The 22,664-nt window shown below is 41.2% G+C and overlaps 1 protein-coding gene across 1 annotated transcript in view; it reads left to right on the top strand.

Moving 5' to 3' along the window:
• LOC132895989 (calcium-responsive transactivator-like) overlaps positions 1-19,724 on the top strand; it is an 80,092-nt gene extending 60,368 nt beyond the window's left edge. Inside the window, exons 10-11 of the mRNA XM_060936715.1 lie at positions 5,407-5,534; positions 19,673-19,724. Of these exons, the coding sequence (XP_060792698.1) occupies positions 5,407-5,534; positions 19,673-19,699 (155 nt within the window). The 3' untranslated portion in view covers positions 19,700-19,724. The remainder of the gene's footprint in view (positions 1-5,406; positions 5,535-19,672) is intronic.
• Positions 19,725-22,664: the final 2,940 nt, after the last annotated feature.

Raw genomic sequence — 22,664 nt, forward strand, 5'->3', positions numbered from 1 at the left:
AAGCGAGGTCAAGTACGTCCGAGTAATCCGAGACCTAATGCAGGACCTGATGAGAGAAGTAAGTAGCTCTCTCAGCACCCTGAGTGGAGGTAAAATCCCACCATATTTGATACCCCTCAGCATGGTTGACAGCATACTCCGATCTACTACCACGACTAACGTTTACTCATCACAGATTCATCTGGCTTATAGTCTTGGCAGTGCTATCCCCATTTTTGTGAACCCTCAAAACCTAGAAATAGGCTTCATCCTCAATCTCCCTGTTATTGAACGGCAAAACATATACAGAATCAAATCTGTCCTTAATGTAGGTTTCTGGAACAACGACGTACACGTACGTTTGCAGACACCTTCCACCATAGCCTATCACGATGACAACCCCTCTATCTACCTCGTCCCTAACTTAGACATGTGCACCTCTACCAAAGATATCCACTGGGTCTGCCCCAGCAATCCCTTTATCCGAGACACCACAGACCGTCTCTGTGGATTGATAAAAGTCCCCGATCAGAAGTGTGCAGGCAAATTGTCTATTAAAGATGAAGGAATAGGAACTAGAGTAGAAAGAGCTGGTAATCGGTGGCTAATCAACACTCCCCAAACTGAGATTCTGGTATCATATGATCAACATAACACTGCCACTAGAATGAAGATCCCTAACGAAACCTCTCTCCTAAGTGTCCCACTAGGAGCCACTGTTCACGTGGGTGACATCACCCTCCATCACCTTAGCGCGGACCAGTATGAGACCGAGATAGAAATGCCCGATGCCTTCCCAGGTCACGAACTTGAGATAAACTCCACCCTCCAAGCACAACTACTGCTGGAAGGGACCAAAACCGTGCAATTCGATCTTAAGCCCACTGGCATCGCTACCACTTTCTTGAATAACCGCGCAAACCCTTCGTCCGATCAAGGATCTTTAATAAGCCGAATTGCGCTGGGATTTCTAGCTGGCGGTTGGGTTATCACAGTCTTCATAGCCATCACTCTACATAGGTACATACTGACACTACACCGCAAACTGGACAAAACGATCTACGCACCTGAGAAATTAGATCGTGGCATTGTCCGATTCTCCATCAGGCCTAAGGCCTCCACTAACTTTCTTGAAGAGTAGGCTTGCTAACATGCTAACTAACCCCTCTTTTCCATTTTCTTTTATGGAGTTTTGATTTTTTTTTGTTTGCTGTGTGAAATGTTGTATGTAGAAGGTAGTTAAGTAGCCATAGTGTAATTGTTTTCATGTCCAAGTGCCTATGCTTTCATGCCCAAGTGCCTATGCATCTTATGGACTGTATGAAATGAATTGAACTGTTGAACTGTGTCTGAAAGACTTTTCACAGAAAGGACCCTTGGAACTACCTCATTGTGGAACTACCTCATTGTGGATTACTAGGGACCGTGGGCCGCAGACTAAACACCATGTGCCCATAGGGTATCACTCCTTTCAGCGCCTATGGCCAAGGGGGGAATGTTGGTAACTCGCCAGCGCCCCCTATAACGATCCCACAATTTCCTTGCGCGCTCCACCCGGATGTGACGTGAAGTGGAACTGCTTTAACTGTATCGAGAGCGCCTCGATTCGCTCTCTCATGTTCTGACTACTGGAGTGGTCGGACGGACTGTAGGCACGCTCGCCTACAGTGTTGAGACTAACCGCTATTGTCTGAGAACAGCCTGTTCAAATTAGTTTCGGCCGAACTTTTGAACGACCCGCTAAGTTTCAGCGATATAGTGGTTTTGATTCTAAACCTTTGCAAAGTTTAACTACAGTTAAGTAGTTTTCCATGCTAAGAGGCATTTGCGGACAGCTTCGCTCCTCTCAGCCTTTTCCTCGTCGACGCATCACCGGAGGTTTCTCCTGAAGCACCGTGGGCCAGCTAGGCCTTCATCTCCCTGCTTCGTTAGCCGCGGTTGGACGCAACGCGCCGCTAACCTCCTCTCCTCGGACTGCGACCCTCAGCGCGGACATCGGAGAAAGAACTTCCATCGCATTGAGTAGGCACTTGGGCAAATTTTTAATTTGTAGCTTATTCAGATGGTTGTTAGGGTCATGTTTAAGCTTTGAGCTATTTAGCATACCCGCTCAGACACGGAAGGTGTTTGTTTGTTTTTATTGTTTGTTTGTTTGTTTTTATTGTTTGTTTTGGTTCTGTTTTTTTTCTTTGAACTTGTTAGACAGGGTATCTGGCATGATATCTTTCCTTAACTCCATTGCTAGCTTCCCTATCTGATTAGCAGCGCAGCGACAAGTTTGTTATTTTAAGCTCCGAGGCTAGACCGCTACAAGGCCTAGTTCTCTCCATCCAACACATATACACACTCTCTCACACTCTTTCTCTCTCTCTCTCTCTCGCGTTGAGTTCTTTGCCTAGATAGTCTGTTGGAAATTGTTGTTAAGTGCAGTGTTTGGATCCAGCTGTAGCGTGGTCAGATTCTCCTTAGCAACTTATTGCTAGCTACCTCAGGGTGATACGCTAGCTGGTAGGCTTGTGTTCTCGACTAGGCCTGCAGGCGCCATTTTTCCGACGCCATTTTGATACCTTCCTCATTGAGTTACCTGTGATACGACACCTAGGCACTGACCGCCATTTTGTTTAAGCATTGCCAGAGTGGCTAGTCATTAGCATCTGCCCACAGATACCTACACAAAGCACACATTAGCCACAGAGCTAATCCTTTGTTCTATTTAGCTAACATTCCTTTGTTTTAGCTAACATTCCTTTGTTTTAGCTAACGACAAGCTAGGTCACACACACACACACACGCATCGGCTTGCCCTAGCCTCACACACGCACACACAAGGGATTCTTTTCTTTTTCCTTCTATCTCTTTCTCTCTCTCTTTCCCTCAAATTTATAGTCCAGGTGTAATTGTTCCATTGTTTTGTCTTGTTATTACCTTTGCTGACATTGAATGTATTTTGAGTTTATTATTATTAGTGAGTAGTAGACAAATAAAAGCTAATAAAATTGAATTGCATTTTACTTGTTCCTGTTGTTTATTCACAAGGTCAACTATTTAGAACTCCTTTTTCCTTCAGAATTTAGCTTTTGTATACAACTGGGTTTCCCATCTAATACAGAGCTACCATTAATCTTGAATGTAACCATTCACGGTGAGTGTTAAGATTAATAATTTAAGATTTTATGAGACTGATCTTTATTTATAAATTGATTAATTTAATTATCAATTATCACATAATTTATAATTTAATTAATCCCAATTCAACCTACAGATGAGACCAAAATAGAACTTTTTGGTTCAAATGAGAAGCGTTATGTTTGGAGAAAGGAAAACACTGTATTCCAGCATAAGAACCTTATCCCTTCTGTGAAACATGGTGGTGGTAGTATCATGGTTTGGGCCTGTTTGGCTGCATCTGGGCCAGGATGGCTTGCCATCATTGATGGAACAATGAATTCTGAATTATACCAGCGAATTCTAAAGGAAAATGTCAGGACATCTGTCCATGAACTGAATCTCAAGAGAAGGTGGGTCATGCAGCAAGACAACGATCCTAAGCACACAAGTCGTTCTACCAAAGAATGGTTAAAGAAGAATAAAGTTAATGTTTTGGAATGGCCAAGTCAAAGTCCTGACCTTAATCCAATCGAAATGTTGTGGAAGGACCTGAAGCGAGCAGTTCATGTGAGGAAACCTACCAACATCCCAGAGTTGAAGCTGTTCTGTACGGAGGAATGGGCTAAAATTCCTCCAAGCTGGTGTGCAGGACTGATCAGCAGTTACCGCAAACGTTTAGTTGCAGTTATTGCGGCACAAGGGGGTCACACCAGATACTGAAAGCAAAGGTTCACATACTTTTGCCACTCACAGATATGTAATATTGGATCATTTTCCTCAAGAAATAAATGACCAAGTATAATATTTTTGTCTCATTTGTTTAACTGGGTTCTCTTTATCTACTTTTAGGACTTGTGTGAAAATCTGATGATGTTTTAGGTCATATTTATGCAGAAATATTGAAAATTCTAAAGGGTTCACAAACTTTCAAGCACCACTGTACACTCAAGCACAGACTTAAGCATACGGTGAAATTCATCCTCTACATTTAACCCATCTGAAGCAGTGAACACACACATGCACACAAAGTAATCAATGAGCACACATACAGTACGTACCCAGAGCAGTGGGCAGCTATGCTACAGCATCCGGGGAGCAGTTGGGGGTTAGATGTCTTGCTCAAGGGCACTTCAGCCCAACCTCAGGCCATGGCTGCTCCCGCATGTCTTTGAACTGTGAGGGGGAAACCAGAGCACCCAGAGGAAACCCACACTGACACAGGGAGGACATGCAAACTCCACACAGAAAGGCCCCCGTCAACCACTGGGCTCGAACCCAGAACCTTCTTGCTGTGAGGTGACAGTGCTAACTACTACACCACTGTGCCACCTTTTTTGGGGGGGTAAGACCAAACTTTCAGAGCCTCCGCAGGAAGTAGGGTCATGGGGAAGCAAATTTCATGACTGTCTTAGTGTGAAGGGACCATGGCAGGTTGTCGGAGAAGTGCACAGCAAGGAACTTGATACTCCTAACTCTTTCCACAGCAACCCCACTGATGCATAAGGGGGTGTGGCTGTCCTCTTACAGCCTCCTGTCATCCATGATCACTCCATTTTGCTGATATTAAGGCAGAGTTTGCTGTCATTGCACCACTCTTATAATGCTCTGATCTCATCTCTGTAGGCTGTCTCATCTCCATCTATGATGCGGCCCAGGATGATGAGGCACTGTCGGAAATAGGGGTACAGTAGGAGTCCATTTCTGTCCCCCAAGGTACAATGTACACTAATGTACCCCAAGGGTTTATTATTGGACCTCAAGGTAACTATGTGTTCCTTTTTAGGGCCAAAACAGTACATACATGTTCCCAAGCAGTATATAAAAGGTACAAATAAGTACCTTAGAAAGTACTGCCCCAGTGACAAGCCACTGTACCCCTCAAGGTACAACAATGTACTTTATTTTCTGAGAGTGTGGTGTCGTTAGCAAACTGAGAATGTTGGTGTTTGGAGAGAATATCACTTCAGAGATATGGAATTGAAACATCAGATAAACAAGTTTATGTAGAATATAATGTTGCATAGAACATAATCCTAAGTGGTAGGTCGGAATTGCGTCATTTTTGACCGCGGCATATTTGACAGACGAAATTGGAAGATGGCTGTATCCCCACGTTGATGCTTGGGTTTGGTGAGGTATGTTGTTGCTTGGTGAAGAATGTTGCCATTTGTTGATGAATGTTTGTTTGGTTTTGTCTACCCAGAGGTTAGGTGGCCCCAGAGGAAAGACAAAGGATCCAGTTAACGCTCGGGCATTCATAAAAATTGTGATCCACTTTTATGCTCAGATGCACTCATACATTTTCCTTCTTGTTTTCAGGTCCAGCACAGGGAGCTCCATCTCAGTACTCTCAGTATCAACAGGGTCAGAATCAGCAGTATTCCTCATTTCGATCCACACAATCTACTCCTGGCTCTCAAACACAGAGATCTTACACGTACGAACAGGTACAACATGCACAGAGGACATACTCGCACCCAAATCAAGTCTGTAACACTTGAGAGTCAGGTGTATTCAAGTGTAACAACTGAGACCAAAAATCTTTGAAAATATTGGGTCAGAGTACCTGCAGACAGGGTTCATGGAGGAAAATCAACGAGACAGTCAATGACGGTGTAGCTCACTCCGGCCCCGTCCAGTCCAGAAGAAACGATCTAAAGTGGGCTACCTTGTGCAATAAATGTTGCAAGCTATATACATTATATACAAGTTATATATAGACGCTATATACACCCTAGGAATACCGACCTATTTGCCAGAAAGAATCCAAAACGGCAAGGAATTGACTGAGAAGAAGTAATTTTTGTTGAACTGCTCATTAAGGTTTAATTAGTCCATAACTTCATTAATAATTGTAATTAAGCAAATCTGGGTAGAAGTTATATGCACCCTAGGTACCCCTACCTTCATGCCAAAAAGAATCAAAATTGGTGAAGAATTAAGAGAGAAGAAGCGATTTGTGTGGAAACTGCTCGTTAGGGCTTAATTATTCCATATCTTGATTATTAACTTCAATTATGCAAATTTCGGTAGAAACTATATGCAGCCCAGGCAGACCTACCTTCCGACCAAAAAGAATAAAAATCAGTGAAGAATTGAGCGAGAGGTGATTTTCATGAAACGTCGACGACACCAGACGGATGATGGACGGACAACACATGATGGCATAAACTCATCACCTGTTGGCCGGATAAGCTAATACTACTACTACTACTACTACTAATAATAATAATAATAATAATAATAATAATAATAGACAAGCTGTTGTAGACACCAGGCAACATGTGTTGGGGAACACTGGAACAAGAAACTATGAGTACGGAAGCCACGGAGAAACTTGGGGTATAAGGTAATAAAGAAACTAGTAAACTCGGGAGATTAAAACATTTGGAAGTATAGAATTTGGAGACTTTAAATACAAGGAGATTGGAAAAGGTAAGTCCAATTAGACCAAAAAAACTGAAGTTATAAGGATAGTATGAATAAGGAAAATAGGAGACAATATGCTAGAAAGCCAGGAAACTGGGAGACTTGCATCCCATGTGACTCGATCATAATACGACAGACATCAAATCAAGTCAGTTTATTTGTAGAGTGCTTTTAACAGTCGACATTGTCGCAAAGCAGCTTTATAGAAAAATAATATGGCTTTGAAACATACAACCCCGATTCCAAAAAAGTTGGGACAAAGTACAAATTGTAAATAAAAATGGAATGCAATGATGTGGAAGTTTCAAAATTCCATATTTTATTCAGAATAGAACATAGGTGACATATCAAATGTTTAAACTGAGAAAATGTATCATTTAAAGAGAAAAATTAGGTGATTTTAAATTTCATGACAACAACACATCTCAAAAAAGTTGGGACAAGGCCATGTTTACCACTGTGAGACATCCCCTTTTCTCTTTACTACAGTCTGTAAACGTCTGGGGACTGAGGAGACAAGTTGCTCAAGTTTAGGGATAGGAATGTTAACCCATTCTTGTCTAATGTAGGATTCTAGTTGCTCAACTGTCTTAGGTCTTTTTTGTCGTATCTTCCGTTTTATGATGCGCCAAATGTTTTCTATGGGTGAAAGATCTGGACTGCAGGCTGGCCAGTTCAGTACCCAGACCCTTCTTCTGCGCAGCCATGATGCTGTAATTGATGCAGTATGTGGTTTGACCTTGTTATGTTGGAAAATGCAAGGTCTTCCCTGAAAGAGACGTCGTCTGGATGGGAGCATATGTTGCTCTAGAACCTGGATATACCTTTCAGCATTGATGGTGTCTTTCCAGATGTGTAAGCTGCCCATGCCACGTGCACTAATGCGACCCCATACCATCAGAGATGCAGGCTTCTGAACTGAGCGCTGATAACAACTTGGGTCGTCCTTCTCCTCTTTAGTCCGAATGAGACGGCGTCCCTGATTTCCATAAAGAACTTCAAATTTTGATTCGTCTGACCACAGAACAGTTTTCCACTTTGCCACAGTCCATTTTAAACGAGCCTTGGCCCAGAGAAGACGTCTGCGCTTCTGGATCATGTTTAGAGACGGCTTCTTCTTTGAACTATAGAGTTTTAGCTGGCGACGGCGGATGGCACGGTGAATTGTGTTCACAGATAATGTTCTCTGGAAATATTCCTGAGTCCATTTTGTGATTTCCAATACAGAAGCATGCCTGTATGTGATGCAGTGCCGTCTAAGGGCCCGAAGATCACGGGCACCCAGTATGGTTTTCCGGCCTTGACCCTTACGCACAGAGATTCTTCCAGATTCTCTGAATCTTTTGATGATATTATGCACTGTAGATGATGATATGTTCAAACTCTTTGCAATTTTACACTGTCGAACTCCTTTCTGATATTGCTCCACTATTTGTCAGCGCAGAATTAGGGGGATTGGTGATCCTCTTCCCATCTTTACTTCTGAGAGCCGCTGCCACTCCAAGATGCTCTTTTTATACCCAGCCATGTTAATGACCTATTGCCAATTGACCTAATGAGTTGCAATTTGGTCCTCCAGCTGTTCCTTTTTTGTACCTTTGACTTTTCCAGCCTCTTATTGCCCCTGTCCCAACTTTTTTGAGATGTGTTGCTGTCATGAAATTTCAAATGAGCCAATATTTGGCATGAAATTTCAAAATGTCTCACTTTCGACATTTGATATGTTGTCTATGTTCTACTGTGAATACAATATCAGTTTTTGAGATTTGTAAATTATTGCATTCCGTTTTTATTTACAATTTGTACTTTGTCCCAACTTTTTTGGAATTGGGGTTGTATAATCGAATAAATGTATCCCAAATGAGCAAGCCTGAGGCGATGGTGGTGAGGAAAAACTCCCTGAGATTACATGAGGAAGAAACCTTGAGAGGAACCAGACTCAAAAGGGAACGCATCCTCATCTGGGTGATAACAGAGAGCGCGATTATAAATAACTTGCTTCTATAAGTGTGTCCTATATAGCCACAAAGTATACGTAACTGTGAAACCAGGAAATTCATTATAGTTTTGACATGAAGTCTATTTGGTTGAAGTTATCAAGCTGTTCATTAATGGAGTCTTGAGTGCAAAACTGTTCATGATAACTGCGATACTAAAGTGTCAATTGTAGTCCTCAGCTATTGGAGCAAAACTGTTTGTATTAAGTGTCCAGAGCCATGTTCTATATGTAACTCCTCCTCTGGCAACATTCTAGACATACGTCTGTTCAGTAAATCTTATCCCGAATAGTACTTACTAGTATTTATCTTATTTGAAGAGCACTAAAGGAAATTATTGTTGTTTTAACCTTCAACGCATGTCTATGAGATGATTCTTCATTGTGCAGTTTTGAATTATATTATATGCATATACAGTGGTGCTTGAAAGCTTGTGAACCCTTTAAAATTTTCTATATTTCTGCATACATTTGACCGAAAACATCATCAGATTTTCACACAAGTCCTAAAAGTAGACAAAGAGAAGCCAGTTAAACAAATGAGACAAAAATATTATACTTGGTCATTTATTTATTGAGGAAAATGATCCAATATTACACATCTGTGAGTGGCAAAAGTATGTGAACCTTTGCTTTCAGTATCTGGTGTGACCCCCTTGTGCAGCAATAACTGCAACTAAACGTTTCCGGTAACTGTTGATCAGTCCTGCACACCGGTTTGGAGGAATTTTAGCCCGTTCCTCCGTACAGAACAGCTTCAACTCTGGGATGTTGGTGGGTTTCCTCACATGAACTGCTCACTTCAGGTCCTTCCACAACATTTCGATTGGATTAAGGTCAGGACTTTGACTTGGCCATTCCAAAACATGAACTTTATTCTTCTTAACCATTCTTTGGTAGAACGACTTGTGTGCTTAGGGTCGTTGTCTTGCTGCATGACCCACCTTCTCTTGAGATTCAGTTCATGGACAGACGTCCTGACATTTTCCTTTAGAATTCGCTGGTATAATTCAGAATTCATTGTTTCATCAATGATGGCAAGCCATCCTGGGCCAGATGCAGTAAAACAGGCCCAAACCATGATACTACCACCACCATGTTTCACAGATGGGATAAGGTTCTTGTGCTGGAATGCAGCGTTTTCCTTTCTCCAAACACAACGCTTCTCATTTAAACCAAAAAGTTCTATTTTGGTCTCATCCATCCAAAAAACATTTTTCCAATAGCCTTCTGGCTTGTCCACATGATCGTTAGCAAACTGCAGATGAGCAGCAATGTTCTTTTTGGAGAGCAGTGGCTTTCTCCTTGCAACCCTGCCATGCACACCACTGTTGTTGTTGTTTTTTTTAATACTTTATTTATAGTTTACAAGTTTTTACAAAGACAATAACAGGACATACAGGGGAAAAAAAACAGTGACAAGGCCAAAAAAAAAAAAAGAGGGCTGCCAGACAACTCAAAAGATAGCTATTCTATTCAGATAGAGTTGTCGCAATATCAGTATCTCCAGAGCAAGGTAAAATTACATGAATAAGTGAATCCAATCAGACACCATACTACATATTTATATAGCCAGATAAGTCAAAGTCCCTGTGGTTATTGGGTGATGTGACACTGTACCAGAAAAGGTCCCCATGTTCTCTCAAATCTGCTTCGTGTATTGGGTTGGTGCAGACGGAATTTTTCCATCTGTATAATGGACAACATTTCCTTCAGCCAGTGTGTAAAACTAGGTGGAGAAGTGGACTTCCAAGTCAGAAGAATGAGTTTCTTAGCCACCACCATTCCTGTCTGCCAAGCTATCTGCACATTGTGTGGTAGCTCAATAAACACTGCAGAGCATCCAAAGATGGCCAAGTCGTGGTTAGGCTGAATGTCTTTAGAATAGGTTAGCGAAAGCCACTCAATGATTGCAGTCCAGAAACTATGCAGAATTGGGCAGGACCAGAATAGATGCGCTAGTGAACCCTCAGCTGAACAACACTTATCACATACAGGAGACACCGATGGAAAGATACGGTTTAATTTTGTTTTAGAGTAGTGTAGTCTATGCATCACCTTATATTGAATTAACCTGTAGCATGAGTTAATAGACCTGGGACATTGCCTCCTCCCAGAACTCTGGTGATATCTCTGAGTTCAGTTCGCGGGCCCAGGCGTCCCTAATGTGATCTGAGGAAATAGTAGTAGTAAAGCAGTTTACAAATTTTGATACCAGCTGCTTCGAATCCGGCGGGAGTAGTAGATGTTCAAGGAAAGGATGAGTAGTAGGAGTGAATTCAAACTGTAGGCAACTTTCCTTAATGTAATGTCTGACTTGAAGATATCGAAAGAAATGTGAATTTGGAAGGTTGAACTTAGTCCTTAATTGAGTAAAAGATGCAAATTTGCCGTCAATGTACAGATCAAAAAATGTTCTGATACCCCTCTCTCTCCAGACCATAAACACCCCATCTAGCTGTCCAGGCTTGAATGAACGATTCTGACATATAGGAGCATAAAGGGAAACATTGGGAATCTCACAGGCCACCTTTATCTGACTCAATATTCGCAAGGAATGCTTTAGGGTAAAATTTTGTTTGATTGACTTGTCTACCAGGGCAGAGCCAGACAACAGAAGGGCAGGAAGTGAAGAATTTTTGACTGCAGAGACTTCTAGTTGTAACCACGAAGGGCTCCTATCAATCAGTTTGCCTCCACTTTTCTAATAGGTAAGAGCCCTGGAGTTAGCCGCCCAATACTAGTGTTTAAAAATAGGCAGACCAAGGCCACCCTTCTTAAGAGTTTTGTGTAGGTGGGCCTTGGATATCCTGCGTGATTTGTAGCCCCACACTAAGGGCAATATAATAGAATCAAGCTTCTTAAAAAAGGATGCATTTAAATACACAGGCAGGTTTTGAAAGAGATAAAGAAACTTAGGTAGGCTCACCATTTTAATAGCGTTAACCCTTCCAATCATGGATAAGGGCAGTGTCCTCCAGGACTCGATACTCACACTGAGTTTCTCTAATGCTTCTATGAAGTTAAATCTGAAAAAATGCTTTGGGTTACTTGTCAGTTTCAGACCCAGATAAGAGAAACAGTCCTTCACTACTCTGATAGGCAACTTACTCAGGTAGTCCTCAGTAAATTGATCCACTAAGGGCAGAAATTCGCTCTTTTGCCAATTTATGGTATAACCAGAAATCTTCCCAAAGGAATTTATATAATCCAATAGGATGGGGATAGAGACTGCTGGGTCAGCAATAAGGAGATCGTCCACGTAAAGGGTCACTCGGGTCTCAGTGTCACCCAACTTGATGCCTTTAATGTCCGGATGATCCCTAATGCCAAGTGCCAACGGCTCCAATGCGATGTCAAACAGCAAGGGAGACAGTGGGTCCCCCTGGCGAACGACACATTGCAAGGAAAACGGGCTAGATTTATCCCCATTTGTGAGAATGAAGGATTTTGGATCTGTGTATAATAATTTAACCCATTCTATGAATGTGTCACCAAATCCAAACCTCCTTAATGTCGCACTTAAGCAGGGCCACTCTATCATATCGAATGCTTTATGAGCATCTAAAGATAATATGGCAGCTCTGTCATCCTTATAAAATATAAAATACTGAGAATTTTGCGGACATTACAGAAGGAGTACCTGCCTGGGATAAAACCAGTTTGGTCCGGGTGAATGATACTAGCTATATGCTTGCCCAAGCAGTTTGCTAATACTTTTGTGATGATTTTCAAGTCATAGTTTAGGAGAGCAATGGGCCTGTAACTGCCAGGGTCTGTTTCATCTTTATCTTTTTTTTAATAAAACACAAATATTTGCTTCACTAAGAGAGGATGGGAGCCTCTTGTTTTTAAATGTATCTTGAATCATTCGGCGCAGAATAGGAGCAAGGAGATCCTGGAAGGCTTTGTAAAACTCGGGCCCAAACCCATCTGGTCCGGTTGCCTTGCCAGTAGGAAATGCTTCGATGGCCTCCCGTAACTCCAACTGTGTAAAATCCAAGTCTAACTTTTCCCTGAAAACTTCATCCAGCTGTGGGAGCTGAAGCGAATCAAAAAAACTGGTCAAAGTCTTCCTGTGTGGCTGTTGATTTAGAAGTGTAAATTTCAGAGTAGAATTCACTAAATCGTTTGTTGATATCCTTTAAGTCAGTCAGCATCTGACCAGATTTAGATTTAATTTTATAGATGGCTCGTTTTGCTTGTTCTTCCTTTAACTGCCTAGCCAATAACTTCTGTGGTTTGTCACCAAGCTCAAAATGTCTCTGTTTAAGTTTTAGAACTGTGTTGCCAATCTGCTCCCCTAGAATGGAGTTGTATTCATATTTTAACTTAAGGATGTTATTATAATCTGTTTGAAGCAAAGAGGTTCTATAAACCTGTTCTGCAGCTCGCAGTTCCTTCTCAATCATGTCCAACCTGCCTCGCTTAGTCCTTTTCAATGTTGCTTCATAAGAAATAATCTGACCCCAATATATACTTTGAGTGTCTCCCACAGTACTGAATCATTCACTTCCCCATTGTCATTAATCTCAAGGAACTGTGAAATGTGCGATGTGATGTATTCCTTAAAAACCTGATCTGTGAGCAAAAAAGGGTTAAATCGCCAACTATAGGCCTGCCTAAGAAGAGACAGTTGAAGTTTAAGGGTGACCGGACTGTGGTCTGATATTATTATGCTATGGTATTTAGTGTGGTCAATATTTGAGATTAATCTAGAATCTACTAAGAAGTGATCAATTCGTGTGTATGATCTGTGTACATGAGAGTAGAAAGAATAATCGCGATCAGATGGGTGTTGTAATCTCCAAATATCCACCACCTTCTTAGACTTCATCAAATTGTTAAGAGTTTGTACAGCAAGGATGTTGGGTAGGGGAGCAGAGGAGAACCTATCCAGATATGGATCCAGATAACAATTGAAGTCACCCCAAATCAGTATATGACTTGAATCATCATCCGGGATCAGATCAAACACTTTGCGAAAAAAAGTTGGGTCGTCTGTGTTCGGTCCGTAAATATTTACCAGTATAATGGGAAATAAATTGATATGACCAGATAGAATTAGAATTATAAACCTGCCATTTGGATCAGTTATGGAAGAGTGAAAACGGAGGGGAACAGATTTATGGAAAAGAATGGCAACACCTCTAGTCTTGGATGTAAAAGGAGACTGGTAGACCTGTGAAATCCAGTTAGCTCTGAGTTTTCTATGTTGAGTGGCTTTAACATGCGTTTCCTGCAAGAACATTATGTCAGATTTCAGTGACTTCAAGTGTGCAAAAACTTTACCTCGCTTTATCGGGTGGCCTAAACCATGGACATTCCAAGAAACCAAGGATATAGAATCAAGTGTGTTATTCATTTGTGATACCATGAGGGAGTGACAAGATTAAACAATAAGCGACAAAAAGTAACATCATTGTAATAAAACATGAAGTCAACATTAAGTTTGGCAGCCAGCAACAAACAAAAAAAATCAAGTAAACAGTTAACAAATACGTTAACAGGACCCCCAACCAGTGCTTCCCCAAACGAAGCAAAGTTACCCTCATCCACACCAGGGACCACTGGGCGAAGAGAAAAACAAAAAACAAAAAAAACACCAGAGAAAAACACCTCCAACTCCCAGCCCCTCAGTGGCGCGCACATTACAGAACAGACTAAGCATACAAAGAAAAAACGCCACAATTAAAGTTCACTCGGTATACATTTAGACTCTCTGCACTATCAAAATATAGCCCTTCAAAGTTTTTGGTCAACAAAGTTCTTAGCTTCTGCTGGGTTGCTGAATATCTTCACTTGATCCTGGTAATGGACATGGAGCCTGGCTGGGAAACGCAGCGAGTGGTGAATCTCCTTCTCCCTGAGCAGCTGAAGCACCTCGCGGAAGCTCCGCCATTGCTCCATCACCTCCGCAGTGTAGTCGGGAAAGATTAAAATACGCCGACCTCCATAATCCATCGACCACTGTCTCCCGAGCCGCAGAATCTTTTCTTTATCCTGTGCAAAGTGAACCCGTGCAATTATTGTACGGGGTCTGGAGCCCTCCGGTGGTTTGGGCTGTTGGGTGCGGTGTGCCCGATCGATGACTACCGGCTTGTTAAAGATGTCATCTCCCAGCAACTTGGGAATTAAATTGGAAACGAACTCGGTGGGCCTCCCTTTCTCTTCGCCTTCAGGAACGCTGACAATCTTTATGTTGTTGCACCTGAATCTCCGCTCCAGGTCCGAAATCTTGGCCCGGAGCTTTTTGTTTTCCTGCTGCAGCTCGGCAACTGAAGTTTCCACAGCATGGATGCTCTGTTCATGGTCCGCAGTCTGGTTTTCATTGACGGACAGCCTCCCGTGAGTGCTTTCTGGGCAGACAAAAGATTCTGGAAACTCAGCTCAAACTTGTCGAACCTCTCGTTAAAGGACTGCAGCAGCTTGTTTGACATTTTCTGCCAAATAAGTGGAAGCTCGTCTTCCTCCTCAGCTGACGACATGCCCGAAGGTTTCGTGCTAGCTTGATCCTGAGTCGTACCGGTTTCTGTTAGTGAGCGAGTAGCCGCTTTTCCGCCTCATGAAGTTTTAGTTGACATATTCATGTTGCACTTTTGGCAAACTCAAAGATGAACACAAGGCAAAGCCTTTAAGACAAAAAATGAGAGTCTGGCATGCAAAAAAGTGCTTTTAATTAGTATAATTCGCTGTGCCATGAGGAGCTCAGAAAAACATGTCTATTCTGTCCGCATGTCACAGTCCCCCCCCGCAAACCATTGTTGTTCAGTGTTCTCCTGATGGTGGACTCATGAACATTAACATTAGCCAATGTGATTGAGGCCTTCAGTTGCTTAGAAGTTACCCTGGGGTCCTTTGTGACCTTGCCGACTATTACATGCCTTGCTCTTGGAGTGATCTTTGTTGGTTGACCACTCTTGGGGAGGGTAACAATGGTCTTGAATTTATGCAGTCATATTTATGCAGAAATATAGAAAATTCGAAAGGGTTCACAAACTTTCAAGCACCTCCGTATATTATATGGGCACAAGTGTTTTACTGGGAAATACATCACTCGCATTTTTCATACAAGCTCCATCCGGGACATGGAGAACCAAAGCTGTGACATAAATCTCTATATGTCACTCATGAGGAAATTGATGAATTGTTTTGATACAGTGGTGCTTGAAAGTTTGTGAACCCTTTAGAATTTTCTATATTTCTGCATAAACATGACCTAAAACATCATCATATTTTCATACAAGTCCTACAAGTAGATAAAGAAAACCCAGTTAAACAAATGAGACAAAAATATTATACTTGGTCGTTTATTTATTGAGGAAAATGATCCAATATTACATATCTGTGAGTGGCAAAAGTATGTGAACCTCTAGGATTAGCAGTTAATTTGAAGATGAAATTAGAGTCAGGTGTTTTCAGTCAATGGGATGACAATCAGGTGTGAGTGGGCACCCTGTTTTATTTAAAGAACAGATATCTATCAAAGTCTGATCTTCACAACACATGTTTGTGGAAGTGTATCATGGCAAGAAACGAAGGAAATTTCTGAGGACCTCAGAAAAAGTGTTGTTGATGCTCATCAGGCTGGAAAAGGTTACAAAACCATCTCTGAAGAGTTTGGACTCCACCAATCCACAGTCAGACAGATTGTGTACAAATGGAGGAAATTCAAGACCATTGTGACCCTCCCCAGGAGTGGTTGACCAACAAAAATCACTCCAAGAGCAAGGCGTGTAATAGTTGGTGGGGTCACAAAGGACCCCAGGGTAACTTCTAAGCAACTGAAGGCCTCTCTCACATTGGCTAATGTTCATGAGTCCACCATCAGGAGAACACTGAACAACAATGGTGTGCATGGCAGGGTTGCAAGGAGAAAGCCACTGCTCTCCAAAAAGAACATTGCTGCTCGTCTGCAGTTTACTAAAGATCACGTGGACAAGCCAGAAGGCTATTGGAAAAATGTTTTGTGGATGGATGAGATCAAAATAGAACTTTTTGGTTTAAATGAGAAGCATTATGTTTGGAGAAAGGAAAACACTGCATTCCAGCATAAGAACCTTATCCCATCTGTGAAACATGGTGGTGGCAGTATCATGGTTTGGGACTGTTTTGCTGCATCTGGGCCAGGACGGCTTGCCATCATTGATGGAACAATGAATTCTGAATTATACCAGCGAATTCTAAAGGAAAATGTCAGGACATCTGTCCATGAACTGAATCTCAAGAGAAGGTGGGTCATGCAGCAAGACAACGACCCTAAGCACACAAGTCGTTCTACCAAAGAATGGTTAAAGAAGAATAAAGTTCATGTTTTGGAATGGCTAAGTCAAAGTCCTGACCTTAATCCAATCGAAATGTTGTGGAAGGACCTGAAGCGAGCAGTTCATGTGAAGAAACCCACCAACATCCCAGAGTTGAAGCTGTTCTGTATGGAGGAATGGGCTCAAATTCCTCCAAGCCGGTGTGCAGGACTGATCAACAGTTACCGGAAACATTTAGTTGCAGTTACTGCTGCACAAGGGGGTCACACCAGATACTGAAAGCAAAGGTTCACATACTTTTGCCACTCACAGATATGTAATATTGGATCCTTTTCCTCAATAAATAAATGACCAAGTATAATATTTTTTGTCTCATTTGTTTAACTGGGTTCTCTTTATCTACTTTTAGGACTTGTGTGAAAATCTGATGATGTTTTAGGTCATATTTACGCAGAAATATAGAAAATTCTAAAGAGTTCACAAACTTTCAAGCACCACTGTAAATTTGGGGACTTTTTGTTTGTGATGGTGTCTATATAATCAAAAGAAAATCACATGTTGGATTGAAGATATGAAGTTTATCTTCTCGTGTTGAAAAACTCGCACTTTTCGTACAAAATACATCGCGGATCTGAGTGAAAAATTTAAATAATATTGGCTGGCGTTGAGTGGTATATCAGATATATTTCATTCAGCTAGCATGATACTGAATGAGTCAAAGACTGAATGGAATATATCTGATATACCACGAACAAAAGCCAGCCAATATTATTATTATTATTATTATTATTATTATTATTACACATTCCTTTTAGATGTTCAACACGTCTTTCTCTTTCAAATTCTCTCAAAATCTTCTGCATTTCACGAAGCAAACCTGGCGGCCATATTTGTTCACATATTGTCACGTTCACTCGCTAGCGTGGAAGTTTTCCATCTCCGACGTGTGACGTCATGTTGTCTTCACAACCATACAGTATCGTAAACCATATTCAATGCTCATTCTCCATTGGGTACAGTGACATGATATGCATAGGATAAGTGATATGCTAACAATATTGCTTGCTATCAAATCAAATGAGTGAAACCCACTAGAAGGGAATAGAACACATGTTTTTATTCCATGGAAAAAGTGTCTGTATGTATAACGATTCCCGATATATCACTCCCAGTGTTTTCCTGCTGACTAGACATGCATTGTCAAAATGGCAAACCGGTTCAAAATTAAAGTTCTTTTGATTAACTTGCATATTCTTTTTGTGGATGTGTCCATATAATATAAAGAACATTACATGGTGGCACGAAGATATGATGTTTATCTTCTTGTGTTGGAAAAGATAGACTTCATACAGTGTCTTGCAAAAGTATTCATCGCCCTTCGTGTTTGTCCTGATTTTTCGCATTACAAGCTGAAATTAAAATGGATGATAGGTATTCAACCCGCCCCCCAAATCTTTTGTAGCACCACCTTCTGCTGCAATTACAGCTGCAAGTCTCTTGGGGTATGTCTTTATTAGCTTAGCACATCTAGCCACTGGGATTTTTGCCCATTCCTCAAGGCAAAACTGCTCCAACTCCTTCAAGTTAGATGGCTTGCGTTGGTGTACAGCAATCTTCAAGTTATGCCACAAATTCTCAATTGGCTTGAGGTCTGCGCTTTGATTAGGCCATTCCAAGACATTTAAATGTTTCCCTTTAAACCACTCCAGTGTAGCTTTAGCAGCTTGTTTGGGCCATTGTCCTGCTGGAACATGAACCTTCGTCCCAGACTCAAACCTCTGGCTGACTCAAACAGGTTTTCCTCCAGAATTGCCCTGTATTTAGTGCCATCCATCTTTCCTTCAGTCCTGACCAGCTTTCCTGTCTCTGCAGATGAAAAACATCCCCACAGCATGATGCTGCCACCACCATGCTTCACTGTAGGAATGGTGTTCTCAGGGTGTTGGGTTTGCACCACAGATGGCATTTCCCATGATGGCCAAAAAGATCAATTTTAGTCTCCTTTGACCAGAGAATCTTCTTCCATGTGTTTGGGGAGTCTGCCACATGCTGTTGGGCAAACTCCAAACGTGTTTTCTTAAGCAATGACTTTTTCTGGCCACTCTTCCATAAAGCCCCTCTCTGTGGAGTGTACGGTTTAAAGTGGTCCTATGGACAGATGCTCCCATCTCCGCTGTGGATCTTTGCAGCTCCTTCAGTGTTATCTTTGGCATCTTTGTTGCATCTCTGATTAATGCCCTCCTTGCCCGGTCTGTGAGTTTTGGTGGGCGGGGCCTTCTCTTGTCAGGTTTGTAGTGGTGCCATATTCTTTCCATTTTGCTCTAATGGATTTAATGGTCCTCTGTGGGATATTCAAATTTTGGGATATTTTTTATAACCCAACCCTGATCTAGACTTCCGCACAACTTTGTCTCTGACCTGTTTGGAGGCTCCTTGGTTCTCATGTTGCTTGCTTAGTAGTGTTGCAGAGTCAGGGTCCTTCCAGAACAGGTTGATTTATACACACATCATGTGACAGATCATGTGACACTTTGATTGCACACAGGTGGATCTTAGTCAACTAATTATGTGATTTATGAAGTGAATTGGTTGGACCAGCTCTTATTTAGGGGTTTCATATGAAAGGGGGTGAATATCTATGCCCACTCCAGATTTCTGTTTTTTTTTTTCATCTTAATTATTGTTTGTGTCACAATAAAACAACAATTTTCACCTTTAAAGTTGTAGGCATGTTGTGTAAATCAAATGGTGCTAACCATCCAAAAATCCATTTTAATTCCAACTTGTAATGCGACAAATCAGGACAAACACCAAGGGGGATACTTTTGCAAGACACTGTATCTTCACACAACTGTGTAATATCTTCTGTGCTTTTTTGGGTTTTTTTTCTTTGCAGGGTCAGTATGGAAACTACCAGCAGTAATGATACGCCGTCAAGTCAACCATTCGGCAAACCAATCAAATGAACAAGATCGCATACTGTGTTCTTAAGCTGACCATTGCCTTGTGGTGACGAATGAGAAAATTGGCTTGTCCAAAAATAATTCAGCTTCCATCTTCATATGCAGACTGAGATTGGAAACCACTCTCATTGTCTGTCTATTTAACAGTTTAATATCCTGGGTACTTTCTTTCACCTACCTCCTCTTCATTTCTCACAGGGATTTAGAGCTTATATCTCTGTACAGAGATAAGGTATATATTAGACAAAACAAAACAGACTAAAAATACAAATTGTACTGAAAGTATCTGTTTATATCAAGTATGTAAAATAAGTCTGTGTTAACATTCCTAGTGTCCATCTGATGGAGTTATTTGTTACGTGTTCAAGGTACAGAAGTTTGCTAGTTTTGCGTACTGTTAGCAACACCTTAGTATGGGTTTTTCTAATTTTTTTGTGTATTTAATTCTTTCTATTTTTATAGCTGTTTTTACAGTTTTCAAAAGAAGCAGTTTATGAAGGTGTACCAAACCCAACATTCTCTAGCAAATAGCAAGAACTGCCATCAAGCATGTAACACACATACGGTACAAAACATCACAATCACACACCAACCTTGTCTTCGCCAACAAACACCAACACTCAATTCACCCATATTCAACAAATACCAACATTTCCCATCCAGCGATCATTAAACATCAACGTTCACCAACATTCTTCATCAGAAATCAATATTCACCAACCAACAGCATAAACAAACCAACATTCATCATCGAAAACTTTAAACACCAACATTCTTCATTAGGATTCAAAGTTTGTCATATGTACAAAGTACAATGAAATTCTTACTTAAATGCTTTTCCCCAGACCAGACAATTAACAGTTATTCCATGAAATCAAGTCGTACGTATATGCACTGATTGCCGACAAAGCACGTAGCACCAAGTTGGCTATAAGCCATATACGACGAGATTGAGTGGAATAACTCTTTTATTCTGTCCACATTCACTGGATTTTGAAAAACGGAGCATTTTTATTTTTTGCAAATTTGATAAATAAAAACTTTATACGAAACGTCCGACAAAATAATTTCTGCTTAGAATGTAAACAAACCGGCAAAATGACAGAAGCAATTTGTGAAAAATGCAATAATAATAAGTGTTGCCAGGCAAAACAAACCTCGCCCAGTAGCACTTATTTTAGTGTTATAACAACTGATTCAATCTCACAAGTGTGGTCTCTGTTCTTGCAAGGTCACTAATACTAATGAGAAAATTTTGTTTCATAAGTGTAGTGTAAAGACACTAAATATCTGTCAAAAAGCTGAAAAAAAAAACCCTTACAAAACTTTTTATTTGACTTTTCAGAAGGACCAAACAAAAGTTGTGATAATCAAAAGGTAAATTTTCTTAAATAAACTCCATTTACTTGATATCGAATCAGTAGCCTTGGCGAACCATGAGGTGAATTTCGTTTATCTTTTTATCTGCTGATTATCTTCCGATACTGTGAAGCAGGGGTTCACAAACTTTTCCATGCCAAGGCCCCCCAAACAACATTAGCTTCTGGCCGGGGACCCCCTTTGCAAACCCACAGACAATGCTACAAAATATGTAAAGAAACATCGACTTTTAGAATGTTTTCTCTTACTTTTATTCAATAGTCAATAATTGTTACATTTGTTTAGCATAAGAATATTATTAACTAACATGTTTTCAACACAAATATTTTCGCACTGAACAATAAACTGTATAACCTCCTGTAGTACCTGATTCAACTCGTTATCCATCCTTTTTGCGACCAGTGCCTCGCGAAGGAGCATGCAGTGTGTGGCCACTACATACGGGGCCTTCTGCTTAATGAGCGCGGTCACTCCACTGATCTTCCCCGTCATTGCCGCGGCTCCGTCCGAACACACCCCCACACAACGGGTCTAGTCCAATCCGTTAGACTCGTTGTAATCGTCCAAAACTTGAAAAATGTCTTTCCCAGTAGTTCTTCTTTCAAGTGCTTTACAAAATAGTATTTCCTCCATTCCTGTGAAATAAATCTGATGTACACAAGCAGTTGGACCTCATTGGATAAATCTGTGCTCTCATCCAGCTGAAGCGCGAAGTATTCGCTGGCTCTCACCCGCTCCAACAGCTGAGCAGATGCGTCTTGAGCCATGTCACCAACCCATCGGCTCACGGTGTTATCAGAGAGTGGGACAGCATCGATTTTTTTGGCAGCATCCTCACCAAGCAATTCTCGGACAATGTCTTTGGTGGCTGGTAAAATCAAATCTTCTCCAATTGAGTGAGGTTTTTTAGCATGATCAATGTGGTACGAGGCTAAAAATGATGCCTTCAGGGCCTGCTCGGGGACAGGAGCTTGCTGGGTGAATGCAGCAGATTGCCTGACCAAATGCTCTTCTTTGCGTCTGAAGAAATCTACTGTTTTTTCGGCATCTGTCGGATGTTTTTGTACCAAGTGACGCTGAAGTTTCGAAGGTTTTAAGCACTCGTTTGACAGGGTCTCCAGACAGAGGACGCATTTCGGGTAATCATGGCCATTTTTCTGTATGGCTGTAAAGCCATACTTAATGTATGCTGCCTCATATTTTCGGATTTTAGTTGGCCAGGACTTCTTAGTTTTTTTTCGCAGCAGTGTCCTCCACAGCAGGGCTGTTGGTTTGTTCCTTCAGTCTCTTCTTCAAAAACCTGTCCATTTTGCGCTAGCAATACGCTAGCTTGAGGAGCAATGCAGCTTGATAAATGGCGCAAACCGCAACATCACAGGCAATCGGAGAGATGAGCATGGCAAACAATGTTTCGATATGATGTATTATTATTAATAATTATATTTTATAATAATGATTAAAAAACTAATTACAATATATTTAATAATAATTATTTTAAAAAAGCATTTTTTTCGCAATTTTTTTTGTTATCGTCCCTCCAACTTT

The sequence above is a fragment of the Neoarius graeffei genome, chromosome 13 (genome assembly GCF_027579695.1).
Source record: "Neoarius graeffei isolate fNeoGra1 chromosome 13, fNeoGra1.pri, whole genome shotgun sequence".
Taxonomy (NCBI): Eukaryota; Metazoa; Chordata; class Actinopteri; order Siluriformes; family Ariidae; genus Neoarius; species Neoarius graeffei.